Genomic DNA, 17822 nt, shown 5'->3' on the forward strand with positions numbered 1-17822 from the left:
TTACATTATCGTTTTGTTACGAAGTGGTCACTTTATCGTTAAGCTTCGTTACCTCCCTAATGGCAGTCCTATGCGGCAGTCCAAATAAGTTTTAAATGCCAATTTGAATGTCCTACGTGACAGTTCAAATTAAATTTATTTAATTAAAAACCTATTTTCATCCCAACAATTAGACATCTAAGTTAGCATTTAAAACTTATTCAGCTGTTGTTAGGGAGGTAACAGAGTTTAACGGTAGAGTGACCACTTCGTAACAAAACGATAATGTAAGTGATTAAAACATAACATTTCAAACATAAGTGACTAAAATGTAATCCAAGGTAAACAAAAATGACTATTTTTATAATTTACCAAGCTTTACTTTATTTTGCTAAATTATTTATATTTATCTAAATTTTAATAACTTAAAAATATATAATCATGTTGTAATATTTTTTTATTCAATTTATAGAATTTGAAAAAATATAAAAAATCCAATCGTCGACAATAAATTCGGAGAGGCCAACACCGCCATTGTCTTGTCCTAAAACACGCGCTTTTACAAATTTCCGAATTATATTATTTTCAGAGCTCAAAATACCCAAATTCTGCAAAAATCTATGTTTCGTTATTGGTTTTGATAATGGAGGTTTAATCGAAAATCCTTACTCAGTTTATTTTAATTTTTTTTCCTATTATAAATAAATATATTATTAGTTAACATTAAAGAGTAATAAAATTTTAATGGCTCACCATACGCAGCATCACCACAACACGAGCGATGGCGTTTCACAGCGAGTTAACAGTCCCCGTTTTTCGGGTCCAATGACTCGTCGAGCTCACTCGTTTAAGCGCAACAACAATGGCAACTCCCAGACCAGTACCGGCAACAACGTTGTCGGTGGTTCAAGTAACGGCAGTAGCAACGGGAGCAACGGAAATAACTTGAGTGTGCATCACGAGATCGATCTGCAATCGAGTTCCCCCAGATCGGAAGTTGGAGTTGTGGGTTTGGTTTCAATCGAAGGGTTGAGTCAAAGGAAAGGGTTGTTCTTGAGGAAGCCCAGTGTTGGATCCTTGGTTTTTGATTTCGGGTTGAAAGAGAAGAAGAAGCTTGGGCATTGGATGTTCTTGGTTTTTTGTGGAGTTTGTTTGTTTTTGGGTGTTTTTAAGATTTGTGCTACTGGTTGGTTTGGATCTGCTATCGAAACCTTAGCATCAAATCAGGTTTATTTCATGATTTTAAAAAAAAAATTGTTATAGCTGTTTTATGAATTGACTAGCACTGAAATTTAATGTTGATGGATCAACGTGAAAAATGTGATCAATTTTTGGAGATTGTTATAGCTTTCTTTAATGATCTTGCTTGGGAAATTAACGGGTGATTGTTACTTTGTCTACTTTTTTTATTCCTTATGGGTAACTATATTAATGGGTACAAAAACGAAATTAGGGAGTAATAGTAAGTAGCTTGATTAACATTTTTGCATTTCAAGATCATGTATAAGCCTGGAGTGGATAGTTCTATATTACTTGGATTTGGTTATGTATATGACATGGGTATATTCAATTTTTTTTAAGTTTTCGGTTTATTTGTAGGGTCTTTACAAAGTTATATCCTCGTATTCATGTCTGAATATGCATTAGACACAGTTATCGATAAAGATAACTTATATAAGAGTTGGAGTGTGTATATAGAGACTAGAGAGTGAATTTCACCTTCTTTTAGTTGAGGACTAAGCATATCATTGGGAAAGAATATTGTGTTCTTAACTTTTGTGGAAAACTTGAATTCTATGTTACTCAAGGTGCTTTTCTTGCTTCAGAAGTTATGTTTAACAATAAATCATTTGTAGAACATTGCATAAGACTTTTCCTTGCTAATGTGCTATCGAAACCATAACATCAAATCAGGTCTTTTTCATTATTTTTGAATTATGTGCAGTATTTTTGTTGTAGCTGTTTATGAATTGACTTGCACTGGAATTTAATGCAGATGGATCAATGTGAAAAATGTGATCTATTTTTGGAGATTGTTAGGCTTTTCTTTAATGTGAAAAATGTGCACGGTGATTATTGTCTTGTGTACTTTTTTTCCCTTCCGGAAAGTATTTATGATTAGGGAGTAAAAGTAAGTGGCTTAAGTATTGTTTTTGCATCGCAAGACCATATATTATTATGCCTGGAGTGGAGTAGTTCTATGTTACTCGGATGTGGACGTGAGTATTGGATACTTATATGTGTATAACATGGCTGCTTTGAATTCTTTCTAGTGTTTTCTATGGATTTGGAGAATCGTTGGAAGGTCATATTTTCATACTCCTATCCATACATGCACTGGACATAGGTGTTGGACACACATACTTAAAAAAGAATCAGAATAACATAGGAATAGTTGCATTCTACAGGTTCTTCTTAATCAATTTTGGGTGTGCACAGGGAGTAAATTTCACCTTCTTTTAGTTGATCACTATGACAGAACTTTTATACTGAAGTACTCCCATGTGTTTTTCCTACTGCATAAGTTATGTTTAATGATAGATCACTTGTAGAACATTGCATAAGACTTTTCCTTTCTAATGTGCTATCTCTTTTATTGTAATTAGGATCTACCTGATCCCTCCACCAATCAACTAAAGCGAACGGATGAAGGCTCTCATGATTATGGGTACAGGGATGGAGGAAGTGATTCAGATAGAACCTTAATGACAGTGGCATCTGACATAGCAGAAGTAAGTTTAAAGTCTGCACCTTAAAATATCTCACATCTGCTTGGTTTGCTTGAAGAACATGATTAACGAAGAACACTTGGAACTTGTTATTCTGATTAGCAAAAAGAACGTTGAGATTTGTTTAATTTTTATCCAGCATTCAGGTATTTGGTCAAAACCAAGTAGTGAGAATTTCAGCCAGTGCATTGACCATTCAAAGAATCATAAGAGTATGGAATTCTTACTGCTTCATTAATATTCTCTACCTACTTTCTACTTGTGTGTTTACTGACACCTTGATGTTTCTTGTGTGTTTGCAAAGTTGTAATTGATTTCTATGTTTTTGTTTGTTCCATGCTTCTAAGTGTTTCACTCTTTGCAGAGCCAGATGCAAAGACGAATGGCTACATTCTTGTGAATGCTAATGGTGGTCTGAATCAGATGAGATTTGGGGTCTGTTTGTTGTGTGTTTCTCATTGTTTCTTTTATAGCCTGACCTTTAATTATTACTGCAGTCTGATGTATGAATAATTTTAGAATGCAGATCTGTGATGTGGTTGCTGTTGCTAAGATTATGAAGGCAACACTTGTTCTTCCCTCACTCGATCACACCTCGTATTGGGCAGATGAAAGGTTAGGTTGTTTGTGGATTGTGCTAATGTTTTCACATTTTCTGTTTTGCACCTATCCATATATCCCTAATTTGATCTGATCAAATGTTGAATACTAAAGGAATTAGTCTGTATTTACATGTTTCTTGACATAATACTAAATCTATAACCTGTCCGATCAGTTCTGAAATGATACATTTCCACACTAATTACTCAAGGCTTTCTTTGTGAGGCCTTTGAAAACTGGCATCCATTGGTATTAATGTATGGCTAATTTATGGTTATGCCCTAGATTGACATGCTTCACATCTTCTTTTGGCTAAAGTCAAAAAAGTGTTGCATGGGATGAACTGCTAAAGTCAAAAAAGTGTTGCATGGGATGAACTATTGTGTACGGTTAGCTAGTTGATTGGTTTGATATATTTGCAGTGGCTTTAAAGATCTATTTGACTGGCAGCACTTCATCGAGACCCTGAAGGATGATGTCCACATAGTTGAGACCATACCACCTGAGTATTCTGGAATTGAACCGTTCAACAAAACGCCAATTTCCTGGTCTAAGGTCATTACAACCTTATCTTTGTCATTGGCAAATGTCTACTGAAAATACGCAAAGCACCTATCATTGAGGATGTTTGTTTCTGTTTTGGCCTGAAAATGGCAATAATTTTAGTTGCCCATTCATACAACTGTACAAGCGGTTTTGCTTCTGTCAACTCACATCATACATGTATCTTGTATTACTTGTTCCTTATGAGATTAGTAGCAACTAACCGCCATGTTTTCTGATTTAGGTTAGCTATTATAAGGCAGAGGTCCTTCCGTTGCTGAAGCAGCATAAAGTAATCTATTTTACGCACACAGATTCTCGGCTTGCCAATAATGATATCCCAAGTTCTGTGCAAAAACTGAGGTGCCGGGTAAGCTATAAGGCACTAAAATATTCGGCTCCAATTGAAGAGCTTGGAAGCACGTTGATTTCTAGAATGCGCCAGAATGGCAGCCCTTATATTGCTCTACATTTGAGGTGAGTAGAATAAATTTATTTCTTATGAATGCTACGTTCCCACTTATCCCAGAAACGAAAAGAATACCTCTGTACTCGCCTTATTTGTGTTTGGCATGATTAAGCATTTATTATCATGAAAATGGATTTTATGGTACGCTTGATAAATAATGACATTGATTAACTTGATATGCTGCAAAGAAAGCAAGGCTGATTTATGTTACTTCTATTTGTTTAATTTATAGGTACGAGAAGGATATGCTTGCATTTACGGGTTGCAGTCATAGTTTGACAGCAGAAGAAGATGATGAGCTACGTAGGATGCGTTATGAAGTCAGCCATTGGAAGGAGAAAGAGATTAATGGGACAGAGAGAAGGTTGTTTGGTGGTTGTCCACTGACCCCGAGGGAGACTTCCCTCTTGCTTAGAGCATTGGGTTTCCCTCCAAGTACTCGGATTTACTTGGTAGCTGGTGAAGCTTATGGAAATGGAAGTATGGAGCCTCTTAAGGAGGATTTTCCTAACATCTTCTCTCATTCCTCCCTTGCAACAGATGAGGAATTGAATCCTTTCAAGAACCATCAGAACATGTTGGCCGGTCTAGACTATGTTGTTGCCCTTCAGAGTGATGTATTTGTTTATACTTATGATGGAAATATGGCAAAGGCGGTGCAAGGACATAGGCGATTTGAGAACTTCAAGAAGACTATCAACCCAGACAGGTAATTTGCTACCTATTAGATTGGATCTATTCTTAACCTTTTCAATATAGTTGTTTCCGTTCTTTCTTGAATGAATAGTTCTATGGCATCTAATCATTGTAATTTCTGGACCAAAATGTGTATAAACAATCATCTATCTGTTGGTGCAGGATGAATTTTGTAAGACTTGTGGATGAATATGATGAGGGAAATATTTCTTGGGAGAAATTCAGTTCTAAAGTGAAAAAGCTTCATGAAGATCGAAATGGAGCTCCATATCTTAGAGAGCGTGGAGAGTTTCCAAAATTGGAGGAGAGTTTTTACGCAAATCCATTTCCGGGATGCTTCTGTGAAAGAACAGAAGAAATATAGAATTGTCTTTAAATGCTACGAAGTAAAAAAGCTTACTGAAAAGGAGGGTGTGCACTCTGCTGGCAATGTTTCAGACATACCATTCCGTAAGGATGAAACCGTATATAATACCACGATTCAACTCAATGGTTGAGAAAAAACACACACTACAAAAGCCTGCTCAAGGGGGCAATTCCCGAGGAGGCATGTGAAGTCATCATCAATGGAGGTATCAGCAGGGCAAAGCAAATAGGGTTCAGGCATACTGTTATCAAGAGATACAGGTAATAGATAAACATTCATTTGATGGGAGAGGGATTTTATACCCCTAACTATCCTTCATAAGAAAATGTTGTTTATTTTAATTTTTTGGTCTATTTGCCTTTTTTGATAAAAGAGAATTGGTTTAGGTTGTTCCCGTGCAAAAGTTTAAAAAGTTTTGAATAAGTGATGGAAATATGATATATTCATTGAATTGTATTACATCTGGGTATTAATAATACAAAAAAAAAAAATTGAGTTCAATGATGGATGAATTTGCAGAATGGAAATATATATATGTTTATTTAGTTGCTGCATGACATGTTAGAATGCACAACGTAAATGCAAGACAAGCATTCTGTGGTTGACAGGAGACGATGTTTCCTTTTGGCATGTCAATTTATTTATGGAGATTGAAATTTCAGGTTTTGTAATTGTCTTTCCCGGCAATTTCATCTCTAAAATTCAAATACGAATCTTGTCCTTATAAGTGTAATGTGTCTTATCATTATATCTAAGTTCAAGCATTCTTCACTAGCAAGAAACCTTCACTTCCTTGGAGTTCAAGTTTCTTCAATCTTTGGAGTTTTCCTTGTTCTTCTTGTTCCTTGGAGTCCAAGTTTCTTGGTTGCTGCCCATATCATTTGGTATCAAGATTTAACTAAGTCCCACATAAAGTAAGTCCACTTCAAATGAGGTCATCTTCATGGGCTAGGCGTGTGGGTTGATTTGCACAAAGTTTGTTAGCATCTTCCAATATCATGCACTCTTGAGTCAAATATTGAGCTTTTGGACCTCCAATTCCGTTTCGTTTATAAATTGACTTAAGATCCACATTCTCCAAACTTGATAACTTTGACAAATTCTTCAATTAACACATTTAGCTCGTTTTAAGTTACTTGGATTTAGACTATGTGATTGGAGCTTGAAGAAAGTTAAAGCCCACTTTCATCATAAGCTTGAGGTTACGTCTTAGAGTTAACTAGATCGGTTGATGGGTTGGGTCATTCGGCTCGGCCTGAAGGTCTACCTAAAAAGTGGGAGGGTTTGGGTAAAATTATAGGCCCAAAAAATAGGCTTGGGCAAAAAATCAAGACATGTTTAGAAAACAGTCTGAGCTTCGGGTAAATCTTTTTTGGTTTGAGCCTAATCCAACCTGCCAGAATATGAAAAAAAACCTGCTTTTTTTTTTACTATTTTTTGTTGCTTTTTTAAATCATTTTCTTGTTTTTTTTCTCTCTATTTTGTTATTATTTCATAATTATGTTGCTATTATTTTATTGTTATTTTTTGGATATTAGATAACTTTTGTTTTATTGTTAATTTTGTTACTATTTTTCACATTTTCTTGCTAAGTTACATTTATCTTAGTGTTATTTAAGTATACATAGTTTTTAATTTATTCTGTTTTTAGTATTTTTTTATCTATTATATATATTTTTAAAAAATAATATAAAAAATTTAATATGGGTAGGCCAGGTCAGGCTCCAATTTTGGCTCCGATTTTAACATTTTTATTCGAGCCGAATTTGGGCACAATTTTAGACCCATTTTTGGGCCCGAGCCTAGCAAACGGGCCTAAATTTTTTGTTGGGCACGGCCTAACCCATGGACACCTCTAGAGCTAACTATACAAATATAATTAAATTTGAACTTAAAGACAAATTTGATCGCTAACTTTTATATGTTTTGTCAAAATGACACTAATGGTATTATCAACCTTTGTTCTTTTTTTTCAATATGTTTTTTCTAACAGATTTGATGATTTTTTAATAGGATGATGTGAAATTTCATACGTAGAATATTTTTAATGAAATGTAGTTTATTACTTAGATAACACAATAAAATAATTACATGTGAAACATAATAAAATAAATAAATAATTCATCAAGTTAAAAAAAACTCTTAATTTAAAGAAAAAATAATAATTATCTAAAACAAGTTTCAAAATGAATGCACACAGTCAGTATTTTCAATTTAATTTATTAATTATCTTTTTGAAATCTCTAGATAAACAAATGTATGCATTCATTTTGAAACTTTTTCTTAGATAATTATGTTTATTTCCTTTAAATTAAGAGTTATTTTTTAAATTTCATGTATGGTTTATTTATTTTATTATTTTCCACATGTAATTATTTTATCGGATTACCTAAATAATAAATTATATTTTATTAAAAATATTTTATATCATTACGTCAATTTTTTTAACTTATTGTCATCAAATTTGTTAGTTTGAAAAAAAAACACAAAAATTGATGGTTGAAAAAAATTCAAAAATACAATTAAAATTATTTTGATAAAATATGTAAATATTAGTAGCTAAATTTATCATTAAATCTTAAATTTGAAAAAGGTAAAAGTATTTATATCTAAATATTCAACTTGAATTAAATTATGAATATATCATCTTTCAAAAAATATATAAAAATACTTAAAAAAACAAATAATTTTATTAAATATATTGATATTTGAATCACATAATTGGTTAGGCTGCAAAAGAACCCTAGAGCTAACCTTTCATTTTCCCAGGTTCCCAAATTGAAAAGGAATTGTATGGTAAGTGGGGGAATACTGGGGTAACCATGATGAAGCAAGAAGTAGATAATAAACAAAAAAAATTAAAGTAAGTAGCAGTAAAAGCTTAAAACTGTACAAGCTTCCCATGAGAGCAGGCATTTGGTTCAGACTGTCAGACACCAACTCTTACAATAATAATAATAATAATAACAACAACACTTCTCCTTCTGCCTTTTGTTTTCTTTTACAGTCTTTTCAAATCCACTAACCCATTGCTTTTATGTGTTTTCAGTAGCATTGTCAGAGCCAAGAGCAGCCATTGAACCAAATTTTATCTGATATGTCAGAAAAAAGGGAAGCAATAGAGAGATGTGCAGTTAATATTAAAGCCCCCATTCTCTCTCTCTCTCTCATGATTTTCAAGTGTCAGTGATAGATTAAAAAGAAAAAGAGAGAAGAAAATGGCATGGCAGCAGCAGCATCATAATCAGAACCATTAGTTTCATCCGTGTTTTTAGAAGGATTTTGCAGTTGGGAAATAGTACCCTCAACATAAATAGGTTAAATTTTGGCGTTAATCTTTATATTCTTAAAAGTCTTAATTAAGTTCTATTATTTTCATGATATGACGTGGTTAATATATGATTATGTGTAAATATCATCTTAGTTTATTATTTTCATATGTTATTCACGGATTAATAATTGTCGTTTTACGTTAAGATTAAAATTTCAGAATTCAAAAAGTATAAAGACTTAAAATGAATTTAGGGGAGAGCAACCGGTTTAGTTAATCGGGTTTTTTTAACTTACTTAACTAACTTTAACATGAAAAAATCGACTTGACCGACTTTAGTTGAAAAAAGCGACCAAATCAAATTGACTTTGACTCGCTTGGTTCAGTTGATTTTTTCTGTTAAGTTTTGGGTTTAATTTATATTGTTATATATCTATTATATATTATTTTAAATATATTTATATTTCAAATAATTTAAAAATAATATAAAATAAGTCATTTTTTTTCAATCAATTCAATTTAAGATTCAAAATTGATAACGGACCGAATTAGCTAATTAAATCTAAGTCAAAATTGACTGATCCATTTCTCCCTACTAAACCAAAATCGAAAAACTTGAATAGGTTGGTTTAACCAAAAATTGCTCTTCCTAACTAAATCAACAATTGTACTTAATAAAATGGATATACGTAAAATTTTATTTTTTGAAAAATATAAAAATTAAAATTGATCAAATTTAATGATTAAATTCATAACTTTCATAAAGTTTAGGGACTTCTAACAGAATTTAATCAAATAAATATATACCTACTCTACACGCACTCTTGCACTTGCAGGCCTCTCAAGTAATGATATAAAACGAAGTGCTGATCATAGATCAACTCTTTCATTAAACATTGAGGTCTAAAGACTCAATTTTTAGTTGCTTGAATGAATGATGATGATGAGTGGAAGAAACAGCAGCGGGTTTCCTTTTACTGCAACTCAATGGGAAGAGCTTCAAAACCAAGTTTTAATCTTCAAGTACATGGTTTTAGGCATCCCTATACCATCTTATCTCCTCTTCACCATCAAAACAAGCTTCTTGGAGCCTCATCAACATGATAAAAGTAAAAGCAAGAGTCCCCCACTTTGTACTTTTTTGTAGTGAATTGTGTTGTGTTTCATTGTTGTTTTGTGTTTGGCAGTTGGATGGAATTGTGGTGGTGAGATGGGAATGGAGAGAAAAGTGGACCCGGAACCAGGGAGGTGTCGAAGAACAGATGGGAAAAAATGGAGGTGCTCGAAATTGGCCTATACTGATTCAAAGTACTGTGAAAGACACATGCATAGAGGGAAGAACCGTTCAAGAAAGCATGTGGAAGAAGAAGAAGCAGCTAGTACCGGTATAACAATGGTGAACCCTTCTTCAACAGCAACCCAAAGCTTGTCTTTAAGCTTGTCTTCCTTTGAAACCCATGCATCAACAGAAAAACCCACCCTTTGTCTGTTGGGTTCAAGCTCTTACAGGTTCGGTCACAAACAACCTTGGACTCAATTCAAGCTCATGTCTTTTTAGTTTTTTTACTACTGGTTTTTGAGTTTATATATAGGTTAAAACAAGTGGTGGATCATGAGCCTTGTGGGACCAGGAGGAGCTTCTCAGGTTCATCAATGGGGGATGGTACTTCATGGCAACTTCAAAGCTTGAAACAAAGCAAGCATGATCAGGATGATGATGACAAAAGAAAACCCAAAAGGAAAATCCATCGTTTCATTGATGAATGGCCACCAAAACATAGAGATTCATGGCTTGATTATGATGATCATAAATCATCAAAAAGTTCGTCAGATTCAACAACCAAGCTCTCAATCTCCATTTCTTCCACTTTTTCATGATTTCCGCATTTTCAAGGTCCGATACTGGTATATTGGGAAAAAAAAAGACATGAACTTGTGAATATGGCTGTTTTTGCTTTTAGCCAGCTTTTAAGGGACATAAATTTTGGATTTTGCAGGTGGTTGAATATCCAGTGATAGGGTTTCCGCAATGGAAGCCAAGAATTTACTCAGTGGGGTTCACTTGTTTCTGTGAATTTCAGACTATATATATATAGTCCTTTGTTTATTATTTTCTTTTGGCTTTTCTATTTTGGGTGAATTTTTTTAATGAAACAATGACTTTTTATCTTTCTGGTTACACTAGTTTGCCTGCAACAGATTTATATAGAGTTCATAAATATATACTATTGTATATAAGATTGAATGGCTGCTCCAAAGGTGCTGATATGTACTTCTGGTTTTTAATTTCAAGAACTTAAATCTACTGCTAACTGCAATAATAGTCTATGTTATTGCGTTTTAACTAACAAGGCGATATTCGTAGGATAGGGTGGTCCGAGTGTAAGGAGGAGAGAATGAGATTTGGGATAAGTTGACAGAAGTGGGAATGGAGGGAGAGAGTGTGGTCTGGTCGAAGAAACCCGAGAAAATAGGGTTGTCGTACCCACTGTTAGCAAAACCACCACCAAGGGGAGCGATAACTATAGCAAGGTCCATGAGAAGGATCACCATCACCATCGTGGAAATCGTTGAGAACCACCGACTGAGGAAGATTCATAGCTTTTAGAGCAACATCAACAAGTAGATTGCATGGGACTAGTGCAAGTGTGCAACTAGTTCGTCAACACCATGCACAAGCAGTCGAGATCTATCGATGATGACAGTCTACCAAACACAATAACCTTTGCTAGAATGGTAAAAGACAAAGGCCGAGGAAACTCCCGATCGGAGAAAATGAGCCAAGCTCCAAGGGAAACTCGTGGAAAGACCACAAGGTGGCCAAGAATCTCTCCTCCACCATTTCAGCGACCAAAAGCCTACGGGGAAGGGGAGAAATATTGGGGTTATTCCGCCACAGCGAAAAGAAAAAAAAAAGGAGAGGTGAAAGACAGGAGATTCCTGGAACTAAGGCCCGTAGCGCCAGTGGTGGAGACAAAAAACTTGGTGGAATGGTCGTTGGAGAAGTGGACAAAGAAAGGAGAAAAAACATAAGAAAAGAAAAAGTTGGGGGGGGTGGAAGAGAGGATAAAGGTAAGGAGAAAGAGAGTGGGAAGGAGAGGAGGGCCGACGATATTATCCTTTGCTTTTGGATGATTTTTTTTTTAAATTGTTTTTTTTTAAAAGCAACGAAGAATTTGGGATAATTTTTTTAATTTTTGAGAAGAATTTTTTTAGAAATGAAAAAGTAGTAAATTTTAGCTTTTTCGGCCAAAAAATACTTTTGGCTGTTATTTTTTCTTTTTAACTTTACTTTTTGACTTAAAATGTGTTTGATGTTATTATTTTCTGTTCTCTTTTTTTGTTATTAAAGTTTTACAAATATGTTAAAAGCATTAATTAAAAATAAAAAATATTTTTTAAAATAATACAATTGTGTCAATATCTAATTACAAATATTTAATTATTATATTTAAATATTTAAATATAATTTATATATTCTAATTAAATTTAATAAATAATTAATATTAATTACTTAGAAATATTTAAAATTAATATTATATATTAAAATATTAACAATAAGTTATAATAAATTATTTTTTTATATTTTTACTAAAATATCATAATATTAACTAATTTGAACATTATTTAAATACATATTTGTTACTTTATAATATCATGTCTAAAATGGACATTTTACTTTTCAAAAGCATTTTTTTACAGCAATATCAAGCACTTAAATTTTTCCAAAGTACTTCTCAAAAGTAATTCTCAAAAGCACTTTTCCACAGCACTTTTCAAAAGTACTTTTTAAAAGCAATGAAGAACTGGCCCTACACAAGGTTTCTCGAGATTACAAAATCGTACAGAAAAGTCGAGGGACTAGAATGACATTTTATATTATTTTAACCTTACAGATAAAATTGAAATATTTGGATATTAACCCTTAAAAATATTACAATTATGTAATTACTCGATTAATATTTTGGAATTTACTTTTTAATCCTTTTTTCTATTTAAAAGAAATTTCTTATTTACTTTTTTTTCTCATCTAAAAATTCTTATTTACTTTTCTTTTCTCATCTAACATTGAATAATCAATATATTTATGTACCAAATAATTAATCTATAAAAAATATAACTATAGTTGATTGAGTCTTAGTTCGACTAGTATGAGTATTATTGTCAATCCAGGAGTACGTAGATTAAAGTGTATTAAAACGCATTATCTTCCTATTTATGAGTTAAAGAAGGATTATAGGTAATTTTAAATATCATCTAAAAAATTAAATATAATCAGAATTTATAATAAATTTATTCAAATATATATATAATTATGTGCGATTTTAGAATAATAACTAGAATTTCTGTCTTGCACCTTAATAATTATATAATTACTTATTCGTATCTAGGAATTTACCTATTAATCCTTCATTTTTAAAATAGAACAACAATATTAAAATTTTTAAATAATCAATATATATTTTTGTACCAAAAAAATGTCAATATATCTAATATATATATAGTGATTTTTTGTCCTAGGATAAACTATGCTGTGATGCAACTATTGTTAATTTTTTTTATCATTCAATTACGAAAAATTACAAAATATTTATTTAATTATACGATTTTTATTTTTTTCGATCACCGGTCGTTAAATGACTAATGAAAAATAATGTGGCAACTTTTAAAATTAGCATATTAGCAACATTGATACTTTGTGTCAATTTAGTTTTGATTCTAAAACATTTAACTCTCAACTTTACACATTGTGTAATTTGATTTTTTTTACAATTTTACTGTTCTTTGTGACCCTTTTCACTTAAAAAGTTAAAAAAAAATTATCAACTATATTTGATCAGAAATATACCAAAAATCGAAACACTAAAAAATCCTATGATAATAATATTATCATTTCTCATTCTTTTTAAATTTAACTAAATTGCACAATGTGTAAATATTAAAGATTAATTTTTTAAAAATTAAGACCAAATTAATATAATATATAAATATTAAGGATTAAAATTTTTATTATGTAAATTTTAAAAACCGTGAAATTATCTTTTAAGTAATTTAATAAAAGATTGACAATTTTTTTTTTTTAAAACTTGTAATTGAGTTTACCCTTCTTTTTTTTTTTGGTTTATTTACGACACCGTTTTCATCTATAAGCAGATATAAGTCCCTAGAGCCTCTTATGTCCGCCGTTTACTGTCACATTTTCCGGCGGCTTATCAGCGTTACAATCGCTACTGGAAGAAGTCGACGACGATGCCTCTGAAATGGTAAATAAACCAAAAAAAAAAAGGAAATCTTCGATTCAAACTTGAAACTCTCCTCCAGTGATTTCCATAACTTTTAGTTTTCAATTTCGTTTCTCGTTCTTTTTTCTTTGCCTAGGGTTTTCTTTTGGCAGCCCAATGCAGGATCAACCGTGAACAGCCAAATCCTAAACGAAGTTTCGCAATGCGTCGAGAGCATCAATGGCGTCAAAGAAGGTCGTTGGAAAGCCACTCTCACTTTTTATAAACCCATGTTACGAGGTCAGCTACTTCTTCCACCCCTATTATTTTTAACCCTTTTTTCCCTTCTCTGTTCACTAATTCGATCAATTGGTTAATGAAACTACGTTATTCTTCAGATCAAACGTTATCCGCCGAGTTCCCGCGTGAATTCATCGGGATTTCGCTTCCAGAACAACCAAACAAGTACTATTTCGTGCTTCGGTTCAATAAGATTGTCCTGGAATCTGATTCTTCTATTCAGTTGATAATGGAGAAATTGCAGTCTTATAAATCCAGGGTCGCCCTTAATTTCGAGGTAATTTGATTTCACTTCTCTCTTTCAAATCCCTTTCATTTATGGATCGTTGGGGATTTGAAGCAATGGGCTTGAACTTCTGATATCATTTTTGTTCTCTCGTAGGGGTTTCAATACCAACTAGGCGACTTCCAATTGAGAGTAGGCAAAGTTGTACCTTCTCATTCTGAAAATTTGAGAGGAATAGTGATGGAGGTATTGTATTATTACTTTGTCTTATACTTTAGAGCATCAATTAGAATGCTAATGTAGATTTTTTCTCACTAAAGCCTGTTTTTATATCATTTTGATTAAATGATGGATAAAGTTGTTCTTTTTCCCCTTAGATCACTGCCATAAAATTGGGAAACAAGCTTATGTTTGATTTTTCACCATAACTACACTGATTTCTAGTGGGTAATTAGGGTTTTGCCATTTCGGTGTTTGTTAATCCTAACAAGTGTGCAAATCGTTGCACGGTTGAAATGTTCTTAATTTTCGGAATGTTAAAGTGTTTATGATTGTGTATTTCATAGCAATCTGTCACTAGGGGAATAGTAATGGAGGTATTGTGTTGTTACTTGTCTTAATACTTTAAAAGTTAAAAACATATTTTCAGACTGCTAATGTAGGTCTGTTTTTTGCTAAAGCTGGTTATCTGTATCGTTTTAATGAAATGATGGGCAAAGTTGTTTCCTTTTTTTCTCCTAGAGCAGTGCCATTGAGATTCGAAAACAAGGCGGTGTTTGATTTTTCAATATTTGTATAGCGGATAGATAGAGCTTCAGTATTTTTTTTATTATAAAAAACCCAGAACAGTGTGCAAATCGTTATGTGGTTGGAATTTTTTACTCTTTTCGGAATGTCAAAGTGTTTATGATTTTGTAGTTCTTAGAGGTATATTAATGGAGGTACTGTGTTATTACTTGTCTTAAACTTTAATAACGCTTTCAGAATGCTAATGTAGATTAGGTTTTTCAGTAATGTGGGTTTTTATGTATCATCTTAGGGCAGTGTTACAGAGATTGGGAAACAAGCTGATATTGATTTTTCTCAAATATAAATCCTAATTTCTGGTGGATAGATAGGATTTCAGGTTTTGTGAGTCAGGATGAGCAAATCAATGCATGCTTATGAGTTCATACTTACTGGAATGTCTAGCGTCTTACATTTGCTTCAACATTCAATACTGGTACCGTCTTGTCCCTGTCTCCAGGTTAAACTATCCAGTGTTATTACCTGAAATCCCTGAGTACTTTTTTGGTGTTTTAAGCTGTTGGGTCCAGGAAAAACCCTAGTTGTTAAACTTATTGCGCAACCGTAGTTCAATAGAAGTTGTTCATTCCTGTTCGCAGGTGGAGTATCTTCCGATTTCTTCACTAGAGAAATCCAAACAAATCATGGAGGAGTTTTCTGATATTTGGAAAGATGCGATTTCCAAACGATCATTGCCAGGCCATTTCATACATATAGAACCAAACTTCTCAGATTACGGACTTGCAGACCACTATACTTCACAACACACGGCCGTCCAGTACACTCATGTCACGAGTCAACTAATTGCATCGGTTCAAGCAGTACAAACCGGAAGAAATTAGGATATCGATACTCCACCCAGGTCCAGAGTGACGCGGACAGAGTTTTATGATCATTATGTATGTTTACTTGTATGACTGGATTCCTTCTCATGAAATTGAAAAAAAGATGGTGTTGGCCTGTTTTGTTAGCATCGTGTTCTGTTGAGCCTAATGAATTGTTATTTAGTTTGTAGAAAAAATGTAGAAAGGAACAGATAAAAGTAAATGGAAGGAGAGATGAACTTAAATGCAAGCATGGATGTAATGCAACCGTAAGTGATGCTTTACTAGGAGTGATAACGGTTCGGTTTGTAAGTCTTTATGGATATCTATTCATGTTCGAGGTTTATCTGTTGTTTTTTAAGAAGGTTTGGATAAAAATATTAATTTGAAATTAAGGTTTTGATTTTTTTTAATTATTAGCTTTTAAAATTACATTTTTTTTTCAAATTTATATTATATATGTATTGTAGATATTATATAATATAATCATTGATATGGATTAAATTTAAATAAGCATATTTCTCTTTAAAAAATAAACAAGAATATAATATAAATATATAAATTATGTTGGACCTACAGAAAGGTAAAGATTTCTTAACATGTATGTTAACCACGGATCAAATGATAAGAATTATTGTATAAATATATTTTTTCTTTTATTATTATATTTTTATAAAATTTTAAAATCATTTAAATATAATATTTTATTTGAAATATCTAAATAATATGTTTATTTCTTTTCATTCATTTATTTATTTTTGCTGAATATGACAACCTAACTAGCGTGACTCGAATTCTAGTTACACCTGAAGCGGTAAACACTTTGATCATCGGATCAACATATGAAGTTCTTTTTCATTTATTTTTATTCTACCATAATACCACTATCTTATTTTATTTTAATTTTATATATTTACATATATCATATTATCTCTCATTACATAAATACATAATTTACACTCTTTTTTTTTGTGCAAATAAAACATTACAATACTAAATTACATAGAAAAAGCCGAAGGAACGCATGTACTCCTTTCCTTGTTTGTTTCAAGAAATTCTAGTGCTTCTCTTGGAAGGATCTCAAATAATTGTAAATCCTCTTTTTTTGCAAAAGCCAATTTGACTAAATAATTCGCGTTTTGGTTATACTCCTTAAGAATGTGTCGTAATATCCATTAACCTTCTTGAGACAATATATGATGTATTCTTCTAATCAGAGCAGAATTTGAAATCTTCTTAACACTTCCATGTATGGCTTTAATAACCTCCAAGTTATCCAATTGGATTATCACCTTATCATGTTCTCTTTGTTGAATGAGTTTTAGGTCATCTAAAATGCCCCAAAGTTCGACATATACCAAATTAGACTTTTTATTTGTATAAGTACCATATTGTACATTAAGTTAAAGTTTAGAGGCCAACTGTGATATTAATCCAAATATTTAATATGTTATTTGTAAGTATTTAATAGCTTATGGAAGAACCGCAAGCTCTTCATCTTTCAAGGGAAAACTTGGAGTTCAAGCAAGATAATTAAAGTTTCAACTAGTTTGGTCAATCAATTTTCTTTAGTCGTTAGAGATGAATCGATTGACGGCTATGAACTCTTGTATGAGGACCAATTGACACGGGTTTGGACTTTTCTCAATGCTGATGGTGCTGTTCAAATGGAATCAGGGAGTGTAGCAGCAGAGGGAGTTCAGTTCCCTAGGAATCGATTATATCCAAAGACCCAATCTCCATTCTAATCATGCATAACTCCCTCTGCTGCTACACTCCCTGATTCCATTTGAACAGCACCATCAGCATT

At 32.5% G+C, this 17822-nt stretch overlaps 3 protein-coding genes across 5 annotated transcripts; all 3 read left to right on the forward strand.

The window, feature by feature from the left end:
• Window positions 1–476: 476 nt before the first annotated feature.
• On the forward strand, window positions 477–5513 carry LOC107893358 (O-fucosyltransferase 35). The gene is made up of 10 exons (XM_016818320.2): window positions 477–628; window positions 742–1206; window positions 2586–2711; window positions 2848–2920; window positions 3073–3143; window positions 3235–3323; window positions 3731–3863; window positions 4096–4328; window positions 4553–5029; window positions 5179–5513. The coding sequence occupies exons 1-10, from the start codon at window positions 623–625 to the stop codon at window positions 5378–5380; spliced, it is 1875 nt and encodes a 624-aa protein (XP_016673809.1). The 5' UTR covers window positions 477–622; the 3' UTR covers window positions 5381–5513.
• A 4010-nt stretch (window positions 5514–9523) lies between these two features.
• Window positions 9524–11828, forward strand: LOC107893357 (growth-regulating factor 6). 2 transcript variants are annotated; one of them, XR_005907879.1, is made up of 5 exons: window positions 9524–9763; window positions 9842–10163; window positions 10247–10548; window positions 10652–11470; window positions 11572–11828. XR_005907879.1 is itself a non-coding variant. In XM_016818319.2 (4 exons), the coding sequence occupies exons 1-3, from the start codon at window positions 9589–9591 to the stop codon at window positions 10530–10532; spliced, it is 783 nt and encodes a 260-aa protein (XP_016673808.1). In that variant the 5' UTR covers window positions 9524–9588; the 3' UTR covers window positions 10533–10548; window positions 10652–11563. The 2 variants fall into 2 exon arrangements, 1 of the variants encoding a protein (XP_016673808.1); XM_016818319.2 differs by lacking the exon at window positions 11572–11828 and having other exon boundaries at window positions 10652–11563.
• Window positions 11829–13743: 1915 nt separating this feature from the next.
• On the forward strand, window positions 13744–16358 carry LOC107893356 (mediator of RNA polymerase II transcription subunit 20a). 2 transcript variants are annotated; one of them, XM_016818317.2, is made up of 5 exons: window positions 13744–13918; window positions 14034–14176; window positions 14275–14453; window positions 14559–14648; window positions 15788–16358. In XM_016818317.2, exons 1-5 carry the CDS (start codon window positions 13905–13907, stop codon window positions 16028–16030), a joined length of 669 nt encoding a protein of 222 aa, XP_016673806.2. In that variant the 5' UTR covers window positions 13744–13904; the 3' UTR covers window positions 16031–16358. The 2 variants fall into 2 exon arrangements, with proteins under 2 accessions (XP_016673806.2, XP_016673807.1); XM_016818318.2 differs by lacking the exons at window positions 13744–13918; window positions 14034–14176; window positions 14275–14453; window positions 14559–14648 and adding an exon at window positions 14680–15624.
• Window positions 16359–17822: the final 1464 nt, after the last annotated feature.

The sequence above is a fragment of the Gossypium hirsutum genome, chromosome A13 (assembly GCF_007990345.1).
Source record: "Gossypium hirsutum isolate 1008001.06 chromosome A13, Gossypium_hirsutum_v2.1, whole genome shotgun sequence".
Taxonomy (NCBI): Eukaryota; Viridiplantae; Streptophyta; class Magnoliopsida; order Malvales; family Malvaceae; genus Gossypium; species Gossypium hirsutum.

Coding starts and splice junctions, on each gene's coding strand:
- LOC107893358 (XM_016818320.2), top strand. Junction 3,324..3,730: donor TCGTATTGGGCAGATGAAAG/GTTAGGTTGTTT, acceptor ATATATTTGCAG/TGGCTTTAAAGATCTATTTG. Junction 3,864..4,095: donor CGCCAATTTCCTGGTCTAAG/GTCATTACAACC, acceptor TTTCTGATTTAG/GTTAGCTATTATAAGGCAGA.
- LOC107893357 (XM_016818319.2), top strand. CDS start 9,589: ATGATGATGATGAGTGGAAGAAACAGCAGCGGGTTTCCTTTTACTGCA. Junction 9,764..9,841: donor GCCTCATCAACATGATAAAA/GTAAAAGCAAGA, acceptor TGTGTTTGGCAG/TTGGATGGAATTGTGGTGGT. Junction 10,164..10,246: donor TTGGGTTCAAGCTCTTACAG/GTTCGGTCACAA, acceptor GTTTATATATAG/GTTAAAACAAGTGGTGGATC.
- LOC107893356 (XM_016818317.2), top strand. Junction 14,177..14,274: donor TTATAAACCCATGTTACGAG/GTCAGCTACTTC, acceptor GTTATTCTTCAG/ATCAAACGTTATCCGCCGAG. Junction 14,454..14,558: donor GGGTCGCCCTTAATTTCGAG/GTAATTTGATTT, acceptor GTTCTCTCGTAG/GGGTTTCAATACCAACTAGG.